Source organism: Hemibagrus wyckioides, linkage group LG06 (assembly GCF_019097595.1).
Source record: "Hemibagrus wyckioides isolate EC202008001 linkage group LG06, SWU_Hwy_1.0, whole genome shotgun sequence".
Classification (NCBI taxonomy): domain Eukaryota; kingdom Metazoa; phylum Chordata; class Actinopteri; order Siluriformes; family Bagridae; genus Hemibagrus; species Hemibagrus wyckioides.
The window spans coordinates 9,862,692-9,885,445 of record NC_080715.1 but is presented as its reverse complement, the minus strand read 5'-3'; the positions used below and the strand labels follow the sequence as shown (position 1 = coordinate 9,885,445).

The 22,754-nt window shown below is 40.9% G+C and overlaps 1 protein-coding gene across 8 annotated transcripts in view; it reads left to right on the top strand.

Annotated features, from left to right (window-relative positions):
- The window catches only part of LOC131354001 (plakophilin-4-like), a 119,851-nt gene that overhangs the window by 47,118 nt on the left and 49,979 nt on the right, over positions 1-22,754 (top strand). For 7 of the 8 annotated variants that reach the window (XM_058391199.1, XM_058391197.1, XM_058391203.1 and 4 more), the window contains one exon: positions 18,949-19,061. In XM_058391199.1, coding sequence (XP_058247182.1) covers positions 18,949-19,061 — 113 coding nt within the window. Of the gene's footprint in view, positions 1-5,504; positions 5,524-18,948; positions 19,062-22,754 lie in introns of those variants that run through there. The other variant, XM_058391201.1, reaches the window with a different exon arrangement.

Genomic DNA, 22,754 nt, shown 5'->3' with positions numbered 1-22,754 from the left:
GTTATAGATTGACCCGGAGCTTTGGAACATTCTTTACAAGGGTTTGTGTGTGTGTGTGTGTGTGTGTGTGTGTATGAGGGGGCTCTTTTGTCATCAATTTGAGTGGGGTTTGCGGCGAGATTTGAGTGATAGAGACAACACCAGGGCTGTCAGACAGGTTCAGGGCTTTACTGAGAGGAATTTCAAACACACTAGACACCGGACGGTCCTTCACATTCCTTGCCAAAAACCTGAGAGGTTTCTGTCTCTCTCTGTCTCTCTCTCTCTCTCTCTCTCTCTCTCTCTCCCTCATCTCTCTTTCTCTCACACACACACACACACACACACACACACACACACACACACACACACACACATAGACACACACAGGCCTTTTATTGGCATTGGTGAAATTTGATATCGCACACTTCAACTGTGTGTGTTGGAGATACGATGGGAGCTCAGAAACGAGAGAAGTAAACAGAGATTGCATGCATGAGTAAGTCCACCAATAGGAACTTGCATCTGTGTGTGTGTGTGTAAAGAAGACAGAGAGTCGCATCTTTTCTTTTCTTCTTATGCTCTATCTTTATTTCTCTAATAGCTGTAAATCTGTCAAATCTCTGTACTTTTTTGTTTTTGTTACCCTGCTTTCATTTATCCTCTGCTTGTTTTTAGATCAATATCCTGCCTTTTGTGTCAGTGAAATTCTAAGCGTTTATCTGTCCTATGCATTCTCTCTCTCTCGATGGATGAAGAGAGGAGGGGAAACAGCAGGGGCACCTCAGACGGACTCTGCCGAAACCGCTGAGGAAAATTAGACATGTATATGTCGTGTATATCCAGCGTGTGTTGACTAGACAGAGCAGGAATTATTTATATTTATATATATATATATACACTATATTGCCAAAAGTATTCGCTCACCCATCCAAATAATCAGAATCAGGTGTTCCAATCACTTCCATGGCCACAGGTGTATAAAATCATGCACCTAGGCATGCAGACTGTTTTTACAAACATTTGTGAAAGAATGGGTCGCTCTCAGCTGCAAAGGGTGGACCGACGTCATATTGAACCCTATGGATTAGGAATGGGATGTCACTTAAGTTCATATGCGAGTCAAGGCAGGTGAGCGAATACTTTTGGCAATATAGTGTATATATACATATATATATATATAATTGTGTATATATATATATTTAAACGAATGCATATGAGATGCCACAGAGAACACTACAGAGAAGGTCTGTTACATTAAGCAGAAGAAGACACTATTGTTCTCTTGAAACATTTCATATGTTTTAGATTTAAGTGAAGGTAAATAATCCACGTTGTGTGACGTTGTTTAAGATCCTCTGCTCTGTTTTTAGCTGGAACAGTGTCAGTAGTGTTAGCGTGCTGCTTCACATACTCCACATGCCATTAACGTTAGCCTTGCCTGAGCAAGCGGCACGCCGGCTTTTGGGGGGGGTTTGTTTTGTTCCTTTGTTTTCATCTGGATGTGTGGCAGCCATTTTGCATTAAAACATGACTAACTCCAGCCTTAGGGGTATTCGGATGGGAACGTTCAAGTTGGCAGATAAGTGCAGCCTGCTGTAACCTACTCACATTATGAAATGAAAAACTTCCTTGGAGCATTATGAGTTGCGATAAAATAATAATCCTGCCTTGTTGTGGCTTTCTTTGCTGTTGAAAGAAATGTTTTTACTTTCCACAGCCGGTACATTACAATGCAACATTTTCTATTGTAGCTACTGATAATGTGTTTTCTTTTCTAAAGTAAAATGAGAATGTGTTTTTCCTGAATGTTATCAGGCATTAGGTGGTGTGTATGAAAAGTCAGATACAAAGTGTACGACTTTCTATCAGCGGAAAAACGTGCCACAATGAAAAGCAAACCCTTCACCTCATTCATCAAAGCGATACAGTTTGCGTGTTGTGTTTCACACCATCGCTTTCCTATTTTGAACAGTGAAATGCAATGCCAGGAGTGTGGCTTGCTTTTAAAGGTGGATCACATTCACTTCTAACAAATCTCGTAGGTTCCTAAAAAGCAGTTCAGGGAATATTGTACTGTTCATTGTGTTATGTTTTCTGCACGGTACTCATGAACAACATTAACTTTGTGTATCGTATTTAACAGGTGAGGTTTCATCTGGGTTTTCCTGCAGAATATTTCCCGTAGTTGGATTACATTCAGCGTTTAGCCAAGCATCGCTGCGGGCTACATCAGGGTTTAGTCAGCATAGTCAGCTTTTTCTCAAATCCAGCCAAGCCTCCTATTTCAAGCAGGCTAATTAAACTGCTTTATATATATATGTGCTGTCAAAAACAGGACATGCGCTGACAAATAAATCAGGTGCAGATCGAGGAGATTGAGCACTACCAATCATTCCTGCCCGAACGTTCACCTCGATATGTCTTATATCTGACCCGACTACAGTCCCTGGCATGCGGCAAGAGTTTCTAGGACAGATGAAGGATGGTTTTTTGCACGCTGGCTATGAGTCTGGCATGAAAGATGCTGTGAGGATATCACAGGAGGTGTAATGAGAAAGGGGACTAAGGAAACGTACGCATAAGCAGAAGGTGTTACCGGAGCTCCGAGACGAGTGCCGGAGCGCTCATCTTGTCAAAATGAAGTCTCTCCAGCTTCATATTGAGTATTAATAGATTATTCAGGGTCTATCTGTGGGAAGCAGAGCGTTTCTGACAGAATGATGCACCTCATTCAAAAGTTTTCCATCTCTCTTCTTGTCATCGTCGCCTTTCTTCAGTCTAATGGGTTTTCATTGGCATTAAGTGCCTTTCTTGATATAATTCCGAAGCAAGTATGGTTTAATATGCAGTGCTTGTAATAAAACAATGTATATTTCAGTGATGTGTGAAATTCCTGCACAAACTAATTAGCAGAGAGAAAAAAAGAGCAAAACTTACACAAGTATGAAATGTATTTGATGGCCTTAGGTGTGTTTTTCTGTTTGTTTCTCTGTATGTTTCTCTCTCTCTCTCTCTCTCTCTCTCTCTCGCTAGCTCTTACTGTGAGGGGATCTGATTACAGAGAAACAGGGGGACTGTCATTTCTCAGACAAGCCTCATTACCACTTAATGAACAAATATATTTACATTCGATTCCCTTTAAAGCCATCTGCTTGCATACATAAATTATCCCAGGAAGCCTTTTAAAGATAACCTTATAAGATCCTCCTGAAGCCCCTCTTACCCTCACTTCCTCTCTCCCTCCTCTCCTGTTTTTTTTTCCTCCTTCAGTTTCATTTTAATTTCATTAAACTGGGATTGCGTTAGCTAATTAAAGAGAAACTGGGCGTCTGTCCACATGTCTAGCACTGTTTCATTCACTAGCTGTGCTGAGAGAGTGCTGAGGCATATGGAATGATGATATACTGTCTCTCCGGGCCTTTTCGCTGACTCATAGATGACGACGCTTTCTTTTTCCTTGATCGGTTGGCATGCTGATCACGAGAGACCCTCTCTTCAGTCTCCGCTGAGATTTTTTAAGCTTTCTGCCAGATCTGAGTTTCCTTCTTCACATCAGGGTTTTTCTCACAGCTCTCTCTTCCTGCATCGCTCTGACAGTCCATGCTTTCTCTATACTCTGACACTCTCTCTCTCTCTCTGTCTCTCTCTCTCTCTTACCCACCCCACCTCTTCCTCTTCTAATCTATTCTCATGTAGTACTGAATTGAAAAGCTATTTTGAAATATTTCCTGCTTTACTGGACTGATTATCATTTTCTCCTCTCCTCTGTTTGGTGGCACGTGGGATTTATGTCCCCGCTCGTCCATCACACTTTGCCTCTTTATGCTGATGCATGCAGCGCTAATTATCACTGAACCATACAAGTCGGATTGTATAGGACCAAAGCAGTGGCGCGCAATCTTCTCAACAGCTTATTAAGAGGCATTATGGTAAAAATAGTCGAACGCAGTTGAAAGCTTTGCCCTAATAAACTCTGTCGGATGGAAAAAGGCCGCATGAAACGGGATCACCTACAGCTTGCTTTCGCCATAAACCGTAAATCTCTCAGACAGTGACTCTATAAAGGTTTTCTATTGTGCTACAGATTGTAAAAATAATAAACGACAGCAACATAATTGTTTAGGGAACTTATATATGTTTATCTATCTATCTATCTATCTATCTATCTATCTATCTATCTATCTATCTATCTATCTATCTATCTATCTATCTATCTATCTATCTATCTATCCGTCTGTCTATCTATCCGTCTGTCTATCCTTCTATACAGTTACCTATATGTCTGCCCGTCCGTCTGTCTATGGATGGATGGATGGATAGATAGATAAGGATGCATCAATAAATATTTAAATATTTTTTATTTATTTATATTTTTTTAAATTTTTTTTGTTTGTTTTTTTGTAGCACTCATTGATAAAGATTGCAAAACTCATGCTGAAACATGAGAGGAAACATGAGAAATTTCCCTCTGGTTATGTTTTAATAGTTTAAGTATTGCCTGTGAAAACTAGCTAGTCAGTTTTAAATGTAGTACTTTAGCTAGTTATGGGTTTACCTTGGATTGAGTAGGGTTACAGTGGAGAAAGTGAAAGTATTTCACTTTAGAAAATTTCATCAAGAACGACAGACCGCGTCAGAGCTGTTATTTTCCCTCACCTAGCATCGTCTTGTATAAACACTGTTCCCTGGTTACCGCCTTGTGCCGCTAGCTGTAAACTCTTTGTGTTTAGTTTTAATCTTAAAATGTTTTCTCAAGTTACTTTCCTAGGAATATGCTGTAGTTTCAGTTTGCAAGCTGCTTTTTGTTTACTGCCATCATTAATCATGCTATATGATGATCGCTGTCATTTATCATTGTTTGTTGACCAGTAAGACAGACACGACTTAAATCACACAGCAGGACATGATATCGGATGTTGGTGTCAGAACGAGTATTAGTAGGAGAAATATGTACCCTATCTGATCACTCTTATTCTGAATAGAAATGCAGTGCTAAAAATTTTTTTCGGGTTTTCTTTCCCAACATAATTTCATTGCGGTTCATTCATCAGGCTGTATAGAATTCATTCATTGTTTGTGGAGAGTGTGTGTAAATGTGTGCATTAGAAGACTAACGAATGAAAATGTCAACTTCCCTGATTTCAAATCATATAATTAGCATGTATTACTGCACTTTTACATTCTGAATAAATTGTGGCTTTTAAATTACTTGTGGTTATTATGTTTACAGCATTCCAGCAGCTTATCCACAATGACTCATAGAAGAACTTCTGTCAAGCACACTTCCTCATACTAGGTCTTTAGGACAGGGACTATAGGGCTTTTTTTTAACACCTGGCTCGTTTGGAGCGATTGCAAACGAACCGTGGATTGGGTGAACACGTCAGATTTCTTTTCCTCAATGGGGGTGAGCTGAAACAATGTCGTCGCAATGAAACCTCCGCTCAACTATACCAACTACAACTAGAAAGAAATCCATGGTGCTGCTGACTATCCATCGTGATGGATGAAGCTGTGAGCAGAACCTCGGAACGTAAACAGGTACACTCTGAGACTTGCATTAAACGCCATTTTGGCCATGTGAAAGCGAAGTTAGCCAAGGAGAAAATGCAACAACTGAAGTCCCCTGTTTCAGAATAAAGCAAAAACCTTGAGGTCTGAATACGAGTTCCATCAAAAAGATTTTGTGTAAACCAGAATCATTTTAAATTATTAATGGCATTAAAAGATTATGAGAAACAAAGAAACCCATATTATTAAGACAAAGAAACCTAGCACGTTCGCCTCACACCTCCAGTGTCCTGGGTTTGAGTCTCGCTCCTGCTCAATGTTGCTGTGCTTGGTGGGTTTCCTCCGGGTGCTCCGGTTTCCTTCCACAGTCCAAAGACATGCTTCTAGGCTGATTGGAGTCTCTAAATTGCCTTTAGTGTGTGACTGCGTGAGTGAATAAGTGTGTGTGTGTGTGTGTGTGTGTGTGTGCCCTGCGATGGGTTGGCACTCCGTTCAGTTTGTATCCTGCCTTGATGCCCGATGATGCCTGAGATATACCCGAGTATAGGTATAAAGTGGTACAGACAATGAAAAATTATTACACATTTTTATTTACATAGAAGTGCTCATTTCAAATGAAAAAAAACATCCACTTCTGCCTATTAGCCTTTACCCTGATTGTTCATTTTGCACTCCCAGCTGTTTGGGCACTTGACCTTTTCTGGAGTTTTGTGGGCGTCACTAAATGCAAATGAGCCGTGTCAGCAACCATTTACATATAGCTTTACTAAACGACTGATAAACGGAGGGCATTGTCAGCATTTTTACTCTTTCGTTGTCTAAGCAAGATTTGTCGCAGCATGTTTGTTGCATGATATAACAACGCATCATGAATCCTTCAGTAACGAGAATCAATATTTCTTCCATTTTTTGTAATCAGTTAGTCGCCACTCAACACCACAACGGAATCGCAGACATTGCGGTGAAGCAGGGATCATCAAGACCGACTGAATAAAGACGCTGATTAGCAGAACAAGGATGTAATCAAGACGAGTGCCAAGTGCAAACTGCAGAATTATTGAAAACGTAAAGTAAACAGAAGGGTGATAAACATTACACCGCGGTTAGAAAACATTTTACACCGGAGAGAACGTGTCCTTGTTTGTGCACGTCTTCTCACAGGTGTCTGAAGGATTTTAATTGAGACCGATTGGTGAAATATTTACATCAACTCACGGTGCTTATAAGCAATCTCTTGAGTTTGTTCAGGGCTGGCTGAGAGCCACACCTGCTCCTCTGATACTCGGTTGTCAGATATGGGACACTGGAGGACTGCGAGACTTTCCATGAGTTTGTTTGTTGGCAGAACTGAGACTGTGAGACCTGGATCAGCATGTCTGGTCTGGATTTGTGTAGCCCGAGGACGTTTTGTGTGAGACTGGGACAGCTGTGCAGATTTCTTCCCCGGTGTTCTCTGCAGCTCTCTGAGCTAATCTTATCATGATTTCCTCTTCGCAAGCCAGAGATAGTCTGTGTGTGTGTGTTTCTGTACCAATTACGCAGACTACACTAACATCGGATGTCAAACAAAGTGCCTTCTGATCTCAGCGTTACCCTGCCGGAATAGCTATATCAATACACCGAATCGGTTTCTCATATTTCACTCGAATCAGCTCCACAGCTCTTGATCTTCAGATGCTTCTCGATCATTCATAGCCGTTAGCAGTTGAAACAGCCGTAGCTCATGGCGTAGCGATCATGTTTGTGGACTAATGCTGTTTAGCATATCAATGCAGCGATGACAGCCGTTTATTCCAGGCCTAATGAGAGGGTTACAGCACTTATAACACTTCTTCCACTAGTATGTCACTCCACACAAACTTGTTTTATAGCCCGGGGCTTGCCAGTGGCTGAAGGATCTCAACCGAATGCCCAGTGGTCATGTAGAAATGAATTTTAATGGCGTACCAGCGATCACATAAGCAGGTCATTACTGTTGACATCTCTAAGTGGTCACGTAGCAGTTTAGAGCCATTTTCCCTTCTTTGCTCGCAGCTATTTCTCCACATTTCTCCACATCTGTTGCACATCTTCCCCACACGCCCCAAGTAATATCGCACTGTACTCTAACCTTTTATGCTTTTTAGTCAGAAAAAGATCAACAGGAGTCAGTTGTGTGCTTATTTTCTTGAGATGTGAATACAAATGTAGATCTTTTATAATAGACTATTGGGAAAATCCCATTCCAGGTTTAGCCCTCCCTTTGAATTCTGGGAAGGCTTTCCATTAGGTGTTGGATTGTAGCTGTGGGGATGAGTGTTACAGCTACAAGAGCATCAGAGAGGTCAGGCCCTAAGGTCAGGTGTGGAGGTCTGAGTTGCAGTTGGTGTTCCCATTCACCCCAAAGATGTTTAAGAGAAACTTCCATGGGTTGATGTATATGATGGGATGAGATTAATGACAAGCACTTAGTTGGAACACTGAAAGTCCTTGTTGCTCTGTTTAATAAAGAAGTCTGTTGGTTATTTAGTTCCAGTGGTGATGCCAGTGTTCGTGTAGCTCTATAGCACGGGTGTGTAGGTGCAACACAGCTCATGAAAACTGATAAACTGCCACGTTCCCTCATACAAACCTCCAGCAGGATTGGATCTGTTTCAGGTCATTTAATGGGTGTGTGTTTCATGTTTATGGGTTTCTCTTGGCCGGATCTTGAACCGATACCCACTGCGATCCAAGAAAGAGACGAGACACAGAGTTGTGTTGTGTGTCTCCTCCTTTTAAAGGTTTCCAGATTGCAAAATCTGACTACACTGATACAAATAAACACTGGCAAAAAAAGAAATCCATTAGCATGTCTGTGCTTAAAACAGTACACACACACACACACACAAACAAAATATCATTTGCACATGTGCACTAAATTACACAGCCTCGAACACTAGCATGGCGACTGATTAGACTGAGACTGCGACTGATTTGGCTAATTATACACCTGACATGTATGCTGTAAATCTTCCTAAATGAATCCAGAATAAGTGTAAGTAATGCGATTCACTTCTGTTTTTTAGTTTCTTGCTCTTGGTTGCTGATTACAAACGTCTGTGCCGGTTTACTCAGATAAAGCCTCAGGATGTATAAATAAAGATTTGATAGTAAAACTGGCACGTAGAGTGCAGTACTATAAATGCCTGGAGGCTTTTACACTCCTCTTCTTATTTAAGTGATTCAGTGTTTTGTTATGTTCATAGAAGTAAAGGTCACTGACTGATTTTTTTATTAAACTGACAGTTCAGCCAAATGTCTGAGATGTTTATGTATTGGCTTTGTAGCAACTCATATGCCAGTCTTCTACCTATCACAAGTGGAACTACATCATCATCACTGCCAGAGCGTCCACCTCCTGAGTTTGAAGCTGACATGAAGTGACATCGCACTGTGTGCTATGGAAAAGAAAAACAGGGTTCAAAATAAAGCTGTGACTATTTATAGCTGTGTTGTACTTTCGTCCATCGTCACACATAACAGCGTAGACACCCCAAAAAACAATGCTGTTTGAGACCCTGAACAAATTAAATGACATTTGAGTATGGTTCGAAGATGTGTAGTTGCACAGTGCTAAACTGGTAGCTAGCTAGTGATAGCTAGAGAATCTGGCATATTTTATCAGTAAACGCGACCAAGAACCGCCTTCAGATGGAGGCCATTTGATTGACATGACAGGCAACCAATCACAGACCATTAGTTATCTTCATTTACTAACCACTAATTGCTTAGGGCAAAATCTCTTTTTAATAATACTAATAATCTTGCTACAGAATGGTGCTCAAAAGTTTGTTTTTTCTGCTATAAAAAATGGAAGCCTGGAGTGATTCTGAAGGTTGTAGCCAGAAAAATAAAAAGTAGATGCTTCATATTCCATGGGGAGGAGCAATGCTAAGACTACAAGGCTAATTTTAACAAGTTCTAGCTAGCTACCAGTTTAGCACTGTGCAGCTACGTCACATACACAAATGTCATTTAATTTGTTCAGGGTCTCAAACAGCATTGGTTTTTGGGGTATCTACACTGTAATGTGTGACGATGGACAAAAGTACAACATAGCTATAAATAGTCACAGCTTTTTTTTGTACCCTTTTTTTCTCTTCCATAGCACACAGCGCGAGGTCACTTTTTATGTCAGCTTCAAACTCAGGAGGTGGACACTCTGGCTCGAAGAATGGAGACCGAATCGTCATTGATGATGATGATATAGTTCCAGTTGTGATTTGTGTTCTGCTATTTCATGAAGACATACAGTGTCGCTTGTAAGCTACATTAGCATGAGTGTGTGATGGATGATATAAGGCTTGGTGGTCATTGCGGTATGGCGATGGTCACTTATCACTGCGCATATGGGCAAGCTGGAGGGAGGGCATTGTTACTTCCTGTTGGCCAAAGCTGGGATGAGGAAGTGTGAGCACGCACACACACACACAGACACACACTTGTAATGGAACCTGCTTCCTTTTATCAGTAATTACGCATCTACAATAGAACTGATTACTCCAGTGAAGGGTGATTACTGTGATTATAGCTAGAAGAGGAGGTTGGACGGCTGCCATAGCGGTTCGTTAAACTCCGTTTCCATTCAGCCGGTGAGCTGACACCCACATTTTTTCGAAACGTTAATACATATTGCCTCATGATTCACACCTAAACTGATGTTAATGGGCGAAGGTGTGTCCAGCAGGGCTGAGCCATATCTCAATAGAATTAAACACCATGTTCTTTTGTAAAAACACAGAATAACAAATTGAGAACTGAGTACTGCCTGAGCTGAGAAGAATCACGCTTGTTTTCTTTCGGCATTTCGGCATTTTAGTTTGATTTTTAGAACTCTGTGTTTTTATAGTGCTTTATAAATGCCGTAGGTATTCATTTCTTCGTTGTACAAGTGACCTGAAAGATAAGTTAGATATTATGAAACAGAAATTGAAACCATGCTCTCCACCCAACTGTTAACTGGTTGAGAAAACCTGTTTGGAAAACTCTGTTCTGGTCTTGAGTGCTAGTTTGTGTTGGGACAAGCTTCCTGTCAGTCATTTTATAGACACTCTACAGGGCACCGTAGATTGTTAGGGGTTTGTTGAACATGGGTAGGTATGCAGGGTGAGATTAGTGGGTAAAAAAGGTCAATAGATAGTCAAATCTACCTGCTGAAAAATGTCAATTTTAATTTGGCTAATATTATTCTATTCACAAACACTATTGATATTAAAGTATTCATTGATATAGCAGTGATTATTGATATTTAGCTGGAAACCACCTGAAATAAAAGTCTGGTTAATAACCCTCTTTAAATTTAATAGCCTGCTGATACTTATACACCATATCGCCAAAAGTTTTGGGACACTCCTCCAAATCATTGAATTCAGGTGTTGTTTTTCAGGGGTTGGGCTCGGCCCCTGAGTTCCAGTGAAAGGAACTCTTAATGCTTCAGCTTCATACCAAGACATTTTGGACAATTTCATGCTCCCAACTCTGTGGGAACAGTTTGGGGATGACCCCTTCCTGTTCCAACATGACTGCACACCAGTGCACAAAGCAAGGTCCATAAAGACATGGATGAGTGAGTTTGGTGTGGAGGAACGTCACAGCGTCCTGACCTCAACCTGATAGAACACCTTTGGGATGAATTAGAGCGGAGACTGTAAACCAGGCCTTCTCGTCCAACATCAGTGCCTGACCTCACAAATGCACTTCTAGTGGAATGGTCAAAAATTCCCATAAACACACTTCTAAACCTTGTGGAAAGCCTTCCCAGAAGAGCTGAAGCTGTTATAGCTGCAAAGGGAGGGCCGACTCTATATTACATTCATGTGCATGTAAAGGCAGAAGTCCAAGAACTTTTGGCAATATAGTGTAGGAAGTCTAAGGCATAAAACCAAACCCTTCTTTTAACATGTCTATTAATTTTTTTTTAACATTCTCAGAGCATGCTTGTACTTTGCAGTGTGATTTGTTGCCTGGAGAATCGTGAGAAATGTTACTTTCCACAGAGATTTTCCAAACATCACCCCATATTTGAAAACTTGGCTATAGCGACTGTTTTTCATCACATCCTCCTGTAGTCAGGTTTGCAGAATGTGACAAATTCTCAACAGGAATTTAGGCTTCAGGGGGAAATCTTTGGCTTTAGGCTAAATGTTCTTGAAATCATTCAGGAACAGAAAATATGATCATGGAAGCACTTTTGAAAACGTTTAGCTGTTTTAGTTCACTATAATATTTGTAATCCCTTCCACGACCCAGCCCTGGTGTTGAGGTGTGCAGCAGTAAGGGACTGTCCATTGGAAGTGTAAGTGCAGTGTCCTGCTGAGGTGCTATAGTGTTGTGATTGGTGATTGGTGTGTTAGGGTTGCCATATGGCTCACTCGGTTGCATATTCTCTCATCAGGGGTTTCCCGATTCTCACTGTATTTGCATTATACAATATATCTTGCGGGTTTTTCTGAGGATCACAGTATTCTACAGATTACAGTCAGTAAATGTGACATGGTGTGAAAGCTGCACTATGCATATTAGTGATCCTATAGATTTGAATGTATGTTTATATTAACTCAGTGACTCGAATAGTCATTGCTGTTGACTGCTTTCATTTCTTTATCCAAGGTTATGAAAGATCTCACACCTGAGACCACATTCTCCATGCAGAAAGCAACAGGAATACTTCATGAACCTGTCAATCATACATTAAGAAGATATTACTGATCATGTGCTTTGCTGTGAATTTGTAAACAATAAAAAAAAACTCTAACAAGAAAGCCAATGCACAGTATTTTTATTAGGGTAGTAGGGTGCATTCTTGAATACCTTTACCATGTAGTGCACTACACAGGGTGTAAAACTTATTATTTTATCCCATATCTAGTGCCCATTTGTAGAAATATGCTATTTGGAATTCACCTACCATGTAGAAATAGCTGTGAATTAAGTTTGTAGTAGATATTTTGTTGTTTTCTTTTTCAGGCAAATAATTATTATGCCATTTATGTCCACTTTAACGGTGTTATAATAATCCATATTTGTCAGTTTCACACTTATAAGTTGCTTTCTTTTAACTACAGAGCAGCTTGGTCACAAAATACTGTAAATAACCACCAGAATGGCTGCCGAGCCAACCGACTTCCTTATAAGCATAAAACCACTCACTGGACTCCTGATATTGGATTTCAGTTTGCGTGTTACTCCAAATAAAGCCCCATGAGCTGGATACTGAACATGAAAAAGAATTAGAAAGAGCCTGCAAAATAAAGGAGCGTGACTCCAGTCTGCTGTGTGTAATTCCACCAGGATGCAGCCTGCCCCAGACGGTCTGAGTTTGTTGGCACGTCTCACTTGCCTTGTTCGTAGTGTGTGAAATGAGTTGTTTGGTTTAGGACACAGGGCTCTTAAACACGTTCAGTCGCCTCTCTTCCTTCTCTTCGTAATTAGCGGCTACATCTAAAGACCCAACCACGTTTGATTCCGCTCTTCCTGTTTCCCAAGACACTTGTCTGATATAGCTCAAGTGGGTTAGGATTATCGTATCTATCGTCCAGTGGATGAATGTCTTAGACAAAGAACACATGTAGTACACACAGATGGCTTCTGTATGTATGTACTGTGAAATTTCAATATGTTATGCTTTTATTATTCATAGAGAACAGCGGCTTCGAGTCGGCTTTACTTTGGCTTGGCCTTTCGCCGGGTGCCGAGAATATCTTGGAGGTCCAGGGTGATATATGGGAACCATTTTACCCATCATTTTGAACAATTTCCTAAAAGAAAAATGACCCATTATTCAAGAAGAATAGATCCACTGGCCTGGTATGAGTCTGCATGAGACAGCCAAGATTTAAAGGCTCCCCTTTGACTGTTTCAGAGGAAATTGCCCATTCAGATGTGGGGGAAAAAAAGAGTAATGGATAGACAATTTGCCTAGTGGCAAGAGAAGCAAGCCAGCAAGCTGGGGGGTCTGTGGTTTAAATGCCAACACTGAGTGTTTATGGTGCGTTACTGGGCTCTTAATGGTACCAGGAAGCCATGACAGATCTACTACTGTGCTTTTGATTCATGCTGTAGTAGATAATAATTGTTAGATAGCAAGATGGATCAATAAAGTGTGGTGGTATTAGGCTTTTTCCGGGCTTCTTTTTTATTTCTACCACTAAAGACTGCCTCAGTTTCTCCTAGTTTTACATGCATTTGTAATGTTCAGAATGTAAATATATCTACAGGCCAAAAATTCTAACTAGATTTGATTTGCATTTAGTGATGTTAAATCTTCCAGTAATGCAGCCCAGCCACTGCAGTGCCTCAGCTACCGTATGCACACATCGAGGCCCTGTTCACACCTGGTATTAACATCTATCTGTAGTGATTCCATCAGAAGTGGACAGCCTGTTTGCACCGGGCATTTTAAATGCGTCTTCAGCTCCTGCTTGTGACGGCACTTCCTACATTTCAGGAGGAAAGCTGACACGCACGTTTTAACGTGCGGTTTCAGGGGAAGATGTCTCTCAAATCCATCCAATTTCATGTAAGGGTTGTTTCAGACATTTCTATCACGTAGCCTCCTAAGACACCCATAAATGAGCGTGAGATCAGCCGACGAGAGAGACTGTGAAAAGCACCTGTTATCGTCTCCGCTATGGTCTTTTTCCATGCTCTCTTCTGATAGCATGACCTTTATCCATTAGCCTAGCTCTGCAGAATGCTACCGTTCTGTGCGATTTACAAACATCTCAAAATGATTACATGTTCTCTCGCAGGGCTAGGGCAAAGACGCAGTCGATCAGGCTGTCTGGGGAGTATCGAGAAACCATTGTGTTCACATGTCAAATGTCCTGCAGTCCTTGAGTTTGAGTTGAGTGATTGGATCACAGTGCGTCCTCAAGAAAAAATGGACTCTGTTCACTCTATCTACCTACGATCAGATCACCCAGAACACACATGAAAGCTGGGTTTAAGCAAGGTCTGTTTCTTAGTGCTTTTATAGGGTGCCATTACCTTCGCCCTTATCGAATGGTTAGTCTTATTTGTCTTCATTTCTGGATTGTTTTAGACTGCTTTCCTTCAAGACATTAATATAAAACAGCTAAATTATCAGATACTTTATGGCAGATGCCCTTATTCAGACTTAAATTTGCAATTGAGCCATTAAGGGTTAGGGGCCTTGTTCAGGGGCCCAGCAGTGGCATCTTGGTGGACCCAAGATTCAAACTCTCAACCTTCTGAGTAGTAGTCTAACGCCTTAACCACTCCCCCAAATTAATTATTCATTATAAATTATGTGTATGTAAGTTTACAGTCTCGGGAGCCAGATGTCTTGTGTAAATTCTCCTGCAGATGATTTCTGAATACATTTTTGTTTGTATCCAGCTTCTCATGTAAACTAGAATCTCTGTTTAAAAAACTAGCCAGCTAGCTAAGCTCCCATTGTCCCATACTGCTCTATGTGCCTGTGTCATTATTATATATAAGAAGCAAATGAACTACACTTGAGATTTTCCGATTTGAATTTTAAACACACAAAACACAACGCATTACATTTAGCAAATAAAGCAGATTTAGCCTAGAAAAGTGCATCATTACAGATGTTTGGGAAGCAAACAGCAGCGAGTCAGGAAGTCTTCCTTGATTTCAAAACCATTAGCATTATTAAACCTGCTTGAGGTGTCGCATCGCTTAATTTGGGGTTTAAAGAGCAGATGGCACGGGCATATTAGCATGAGTAGCACTTTATTACACACTTAACACCTGGGGTTTAAACGCAAACCTGTGTGAATGTGAGAGTCAGAGATGGTCAGAACAGGAGATTTCAGGAGTGTATTCCATTTGAGTGTGTGTGTGTGTGTGTGTGTGTGTTCTCCAAATGTCCAGTGGGATTCTGAGGATGTGTTGCATTTCCTCAGGAAACACTGGGCTGAATGCTTTGGATTTCCACACAAAGTCCCTGCATACCTCAGATTAAGCGAGAGAGAGAGAGAGAGAGAGAGAGAGAGACGGAGACGGGGAGGAAAAGAAAAGACAGAGATGGGGGTGGAGCAGAAACCACACTGCAGGCAGCTCTTTCAGCCCATACACACACACACATGCTTGTACACGCTCACACACACACACACACACATGCTCACAGTCACAGCACAGGCAGAAGGGAGAACAGAAGGTGAGCGGACAAGTGGAGTGAAAGAGGTCTAACTTTAGGTAGTTCCCAGGCCGTCTGTTCTGCCACCTACAGAGAGGTATGTTTGCTCACATGTGTACACATGCATGCTGTTTTCTGTACTTTAAATCAGGAAATTGACAGATGAGTGTCAAGGGGACGATCAGAGCAGGCTTGTTGTCTCCATCGCGAAAGGAACGTCTCCAGCTGTGAAAGTCATCTCTATGTGAAGAGGTGATGGCATGGGTTGAAATGTTGAGTGTTTAGGTGTAGTCTTGTTTCAGAAAAGATTAGATCATTAATCAGTGTGCCTACAAACATGTGGCTTTATTTTGTGTGTGTGTGGGTGTGTGTGTGTGTGTGTGTGTGGGTGTGTGTGCGGGGGTGTGCTGTAGCTGTGTGCATTTAGATCATTGAAGTCAGGATGCACTTAGAATTTTCATGCTCGTGTACATCATGCTCCTTGCCCCAGGTTCTTAAAGTCAGATCCACCACACATAGTCGATCAGTCAGGACACATTTGGTGCCTGATGTGTTCTTCTAAGATAATGAAGAATGATAACTAATAACTGGAGATCTTTTACATAACATCTGCCTCAAAATACTACCAACTTCCCAGTGAAAATCTGAACCACAGATTTGTCTCACTGCACAATTACTCTAACTAACTTCTCATCAATGAACTCAGTGAAATTGTGTTTATGATGGTGGCCATCTTGGAAACCAAACTGACGTTTTTCCTCACTGGCACCATTTGAAGGTGGAAAGTGGAATGAGGTCATGATAATGATTGTTGAAGTTATACCACAGTGACTCGGATTCTCGTGTTATTTTTAACATTATTATAACAGCTCGGCTTGGACGGTAATTCCGAGCGCTTTAACATGAACCGTTTTTCTTAGTTTGACGAAGGGCCAAATTGTGATGACTAGACGACTGGATCAGAGCATCTCCAAAACTGCAGCTCTTGTGTGGTGTTCCCGGTCCGCAGCGGTCAGTATCTATCAAAAGTGGTCCATGGAAGAAACAGTGGTGAACCGGCGACAGGGTCATGGGTGACCAAGGCTCATTGATGCATGTGGGGAGTGAAGACTGGACCGTGTGATCCGATCCAACAGACGAGCTACTGTTGCTCAGATTGCTGAAGACGTTAATGCTGGTTCTGATGGAAAGGTGTCAGAATACACAGTGCATGATGGGACAGGGCTGTTTTGGCAGCAAAAGGGGGACCAAGACAATATTAGGTAGCTGGTCATAATGTTATGCCTGGTTGGTGTATGGTGGATGCTAAAGATAATTTAAGATTAAACGTTTTAAAAGCAGAATATTAAAAAAAAAAAAAGTTCAGTCTCAAGTATAAATGATTAGAATGTTGTTAATTAATAAATGAATCATTGTAGTCGCTGTGAATTTAAGCAGAGGAACACACTCCAGACCAGGCGATTCTAGAAAAATAAAACACCCTGATGTAAAAGACGCTTGTTTTCATATAGCCGTATCTATGTGTCTGAAGGGTCTGTTACTAATGTAAATAGTTTTATGACTTGGAAACTATTATATTATATTATATTATATTATATTATATTATATTATATTATATTATATTATATTATATTATATTATATTATATATTATATATATAACTATTATATAAAATAATATAGTTCTGTTTTGGACGTTATGTAAATACAATTATTTATTGTAACTGAACGCTAACAAGCTTTTAGCCGAATGCTGATTGGTTGAGGCAGGGAGGTGTATCCAGGAAGACTGAGCACTCAGAAATGATGTGATGAAACGTTGTACCCCATCTTCAGTGGTTTGATCAAAGGTGTCAGAGTAATATGGATAATATAATTCTGTAATCATCTTGTTGTTGTTGTTCTTCTTCTTCTAATCTGACTGCTACCTGACATCACTCAGATGAAGAAATGTTTTGAGCACAAAGCATCCAGAAAGTGTAGCGAAGTAAGGGAGAAAGATGATTATCGAGCTGCATCTTCTCTCAGCAGCCTGGGCACAAAATGCATGCTCGTCTATTATATTTCATTTGTATAAAGTAATATACCTACATACGTAAAACTATTAAAATGTAAAATCGTCATTTGGTTCATGATGATTAGCAAGCTAAAGTGTTGTGCTGGTCAACATGACCATTAGATGAACCTTAAACTGAGCATTTCAGAGACCATATGCAGTGGGCGGGGCTTACCGTGTACTCTCATTAAATACATTCATCTTTGAGGCATCTTTTTCTGTGGAGATAATCTGGACTCACGAGCTGAGTGCTATCTGGTCTGCCTCTCGCTGTCTGACTCTGAAAATACATAGTGATCATTAGCGTCATCTCATGCAGGACTTGCTTCTTCTTCTTCGTTTGTTAAACATTAAAACATTACACGTTCATTAGGTTTTAGCCCCCTAGTGGACATGCTCATTTTACTCACACCAATGACACCTCAGGATGCACTCACACATTAAATATGAACATCCCTTCATCCATCTGCTTATTCTGCTAGGGTCACAGGAAACCTGGAACCCATCCCAAGATACACAGAGTACAAGGCAGGGTACACCCTGGATAGGATGTCAGTCTATATCACACACACCCCCGTTCAGATTAGAGATGCCAATCAGCTTACAACACATCTTTGAACTGGGGGAGGAAAGCGGAGTACCCCCGAGGAAACCCTCGAGGCAGGAGCTGATCCCCCGGCCCTGTAGGTGTGAGGCAGACATGCTAAACACTGAGCCAAATAATTTATTAAGGAATTATTCAGTTATTGATTCATGAGCCACTCAGGTGAACGAATCGGTGTCACTGCCATGTGCCGAGACAGTACTTTTACTCAGTCGCTCCTGACGCACTTCACAACCGCAAAATTGTAATATGAAAACTAAACTGAAGCACATACACATTCAGAACCTACTAAAGGTTTACATTGTGTGTTTAACTGCCAGTGAAGTGCTTGAGTCATACTTGGAACTGCTTGTTTGCGCTGTATTTGCTGTGTGTTGTGTATTTACCATTGTGTGTTTGCGTCTGTGAATCCTGATTGAGATTTACTCAGTAAGCTCCATTTGAGCTCATTCGGATAGAGTCGGAGAATTTCCGGCATTGTTTGGTCTGGGGGGGGGGGCATACAAATATATTATTATTATTATTATTATTATTATTATTATTATTATTATTATTATTATTATTATTATTATTATAAAGCAACTAAAATCACTGAAAAGACTGAATGTTTGGTTCACAGAGTCTTTTTGTCTCTCCTGTGTTCCTGTAGGAGCTCCAGTTTGAGAGGCTGACCCGGGAGCTGGAGGTGGAGCGACAGATTGTGGCCAATCAGCTGGAAAGATGCCGACTGGGGGCGGAGTCACCGGGAGCTGCGAGTGGCAGGTACAGCACACACACACACACACACACACTCACACACACACACACTGAGCATGACTCTAGTTCTAGTCCACAGACCAACAGATGCCCTTTTGCTGTAAGTCCTTTCCTCTTTCCTAATCCACTCTTCAGGTTGTTTATTCCAGTAAATTGTAAATATTCCATGATATATGTCCATTAGATTGTGGACACTTCCTGCAGTTACTTCTTGTATGCAACTTATTTAACAAGCTTTTCATGTTCCCACTTATAATCCACACTAACACAAGGTAATCCAAGTGATTTAGGATAAATGGCTTTTCCTGAGTGTGGGTTCATTTCTATACACTCAGGCTTACAGCGTGTCCTCATGCTAAGCTATAATTAGTCTGATTGCATGCAGCAAATCAGCCAGACGGACTGAAATGGTTTGTAGAGATTTTTGTTCCTTTTTCACACATCTTCACACTCGAATGCTTGACCTCTCTCTTTCTCTCCATCACAGAGACACACACTCCTGTGCTTTGTTTTTGAACAATGGAGCGTAGTTTGGCTGATGCGGGTGTCTCGTGGTGATCTCGCTTGATTCTTGCACTGATAAACCATTTGCCGTTGATGGTGGTGTGGGTCTGCACCACCCGCTTCGTGTGTATAAAAGAGCAGCATGATTACGTGGTTGCATATACGCTGTTGTTTGTTATGAAGTCGTCTTGTGTGTGTTTATGTGGTTAGTCTCTGGGCTTTCTTTCTGTCAACTTTAGGGTTAGATTAATCATGATCACGAGTTTCAGCCTCCTGTGAATTAAAGTGGTGGCATGTTTATCCTGTTTCTATTGATTTATAGTTTTTGGTGCATTAAATTGCAAGATATCCTTTTATATGCTTTCCTTATTTCAGTCATTTCTCTAAGTCTATCTGTGTTTTTTTTATTAGTGGAGATTTGTATTGAAACGTTTTTCTGTCATTCAGGGATTTATCCTGTGTTTTAAAATGAAGACAAAAAATCTTAAAGTATTAAAAGTAGAATTTCAGGAAATGGTTTGGGGAAATTTACATGGATGCAAAACACCAACTTTTTCTGGTGTTTCTTTTCTACAAAATGTCATATTTGTCTTTATTTTATTTTTAGGGGAGCATAGAAACTTCTAAAAGTTTAAAACGTAAGCCTAATAATGTGTTTTTGCAAAGAAAGTGAAATATTATTTGTTCCCAAATTCGCTGTACCGTTGCAATTAATAATCCGTTCAGATATCCTCCGAGAAATCCCAGCGAAACAAGATCAGCCCTAACATCTTGAACACAGTTCTGTGTTGAGAGTTTATAGCTGTGTGTCGCTACATTATGAGAGTGTTACTGCCGTGGGCTCTGAGCACTGCTGTATGCAAACGAGGCAAAACCCTTTTACACAGCACTTATCCGTCCCTGGATATTATCACCGCTTACATTCCTGTCACTCATCCTATCATTGTCTATTGCCACAGCCGTGCCTCTATTAGGTTTCCATCAGAGTCCGTCCACGGACAGGTTGCAGATCAGAGCCAAGACTCCTCTTCTCATTAGACGAAGCTGATGTGACTGTGTGCTCGAAGACCTCGACCTTAATCACTAAACTCTTGGCTACGGGAAATATGCGGTCACGACGATGATTATCTTCATATGCTGCTGTACAGATGGTGTGTGTGTGTGTGTTGGGGCTGAAAGTGTAGCGCTAGATGAGACACAGTAATGATAATGTGGAGTCAGGTGTGTGTTTACCACAAGTCTGTGTTTAAGTGTGCATTATCGAGTGTGAAAGCCCAGCATGCTATTCTGGGAATCTGCAGCATATTAGAGCCCTCAGGCCCGACTACATCCACCTGCTTCACCTGCATGGAGCACACACACACACAGAAGCAATAAGGGCCAGGGACTGATATGAGGGTGTGTAGATAAAGAGAAGGGGGTGGATATGAAAAGTTCGATCAAAATCTAAACAGAGAGGAAAAGTAGAAGGCTTTCATAAGTTTGTTTGATGGTTGAATGTAGAAATGAGGTGATAGAGAGGAGTTGTGTAGAGGGACAGGGATCTGAATAAAAAAATCCCTGGAGATGAATACAGAGGAAGCGAGAGTGTTGACTGGCATTTGAGTGAATCTTAAAGATAATCTACCACAGCAGTAGAGTGGATATATATTTTATTTCTTGTGCTAAAAAACGGACCGGGAAACTTGTTTACTCGTAACACACATATAGCGGGGGTCTAAATTCTTTGTATAGAAGTTAATATGAAGCTTGTATTTTACTGAACATGTTCCCAAACCCTTCAGAAGTATTTGTAGACTAAGATATAAATATGTAAAATTTGACCTTTTAGAGATTGGACTGCTTTCAGAAGTAGGAATGTGGGGTTGTGTGTGTGTGTGTGTGTGTGACTGCATGTGCCACAAACCCTTAGGAAAAGTATTAAGCAATGGGAATTACTGTTACTGCTTTTCTCCAGTGATGGAAAGTTGGATAAAAGTAGAGTTCAGTGAGACTTCAGTATAAGGAACTGTATCCAAATCGTAACTCCATTTTAATGCGTATATTTTAAGAATAAAAACCCAGGAGTATTGCTTCATCTTTTGCTGGGTGTGTGTGTGAGCATAAACGAACACTGTCCTGGCTGTGACGTGTGGCTGCTCACCACTGGCTCTGCTTCAATAGCCCATTCACTGTACAATGGAGCCCCATCAGAGCTTCATGTCTGCCACCACTCAGGCTTTTATGTCCTTTTGCCTCCGAGCAATCACTGACTCCAACCTTCACCCCCAACTCCACCTATGTAGCATTTCTACTCTGGAGCTTGAGCTCCATTCCCTCACACTAGAACATATTTCACAACAGGTAAATATATACTGATTCACGTCTTCACTCCTACACACACACACATTATGATGCACGCATAACACAGATACGCGGCGGCGGCGTGAATTAACGGGCCATTCACACCTCCAACTGAATGGCAGTAAATCGCCAGCTTTTCATTCGGGGCGCTCCAGCAGTGCGGGTGATCTCACAGCCTCTTCTTTTTAATTTGGATGTGAGCTCGTTTGCAGTAGCCAGGGGCAACAGGATGGACGACTCCAGTACGCACACAGCAATAACGCCTTGTTTAAAGGTTACTGCAAGAGCCGAAGCTCACGATCACATTCAGCATATTGCATTGGGTAAAATGTTTCTACGTTTGGTTAGAGTTTACCTACGACTGACAAGTAAATAAGGCAAAAAGACACGGAATCCTTGATTCTCATCCTCTCCCAGATTGATTTATTTTCCTACTAAACTGGAATTTAAGGTGCACATTTTCAGCATTTAATGCCTTTGTCATGTCCACAGTGGTGTTTACAGGCTCATTTAAAAGTAGACAGAGCTTTAAGGTTTAATTTTTTAATAAGTATTTCTGTTTGTTCTTAGTCTACCAGAGGTAATATATTCAAAATGGTGCCTTATTTCACAAAAATCTTCATAGTAAGCGGTGGTATCAAAATTCTGCTCTCCAAGTGCTTGTCCAAAAGTATCTAAAATTTCAAGGTGCTATCTTCAACCTCTAAAGTTTATCCAACAGAGAAACACACGTCTCACACTGAAAGCCAGCAGTGTAAAAGGATATACAGGGGTTTCAGAAACTTGCTGTACGTAATGTTCTCTTATGTATAAGTTACAGCATGGTGACCAGTTATCTTGTAGAATAATGAA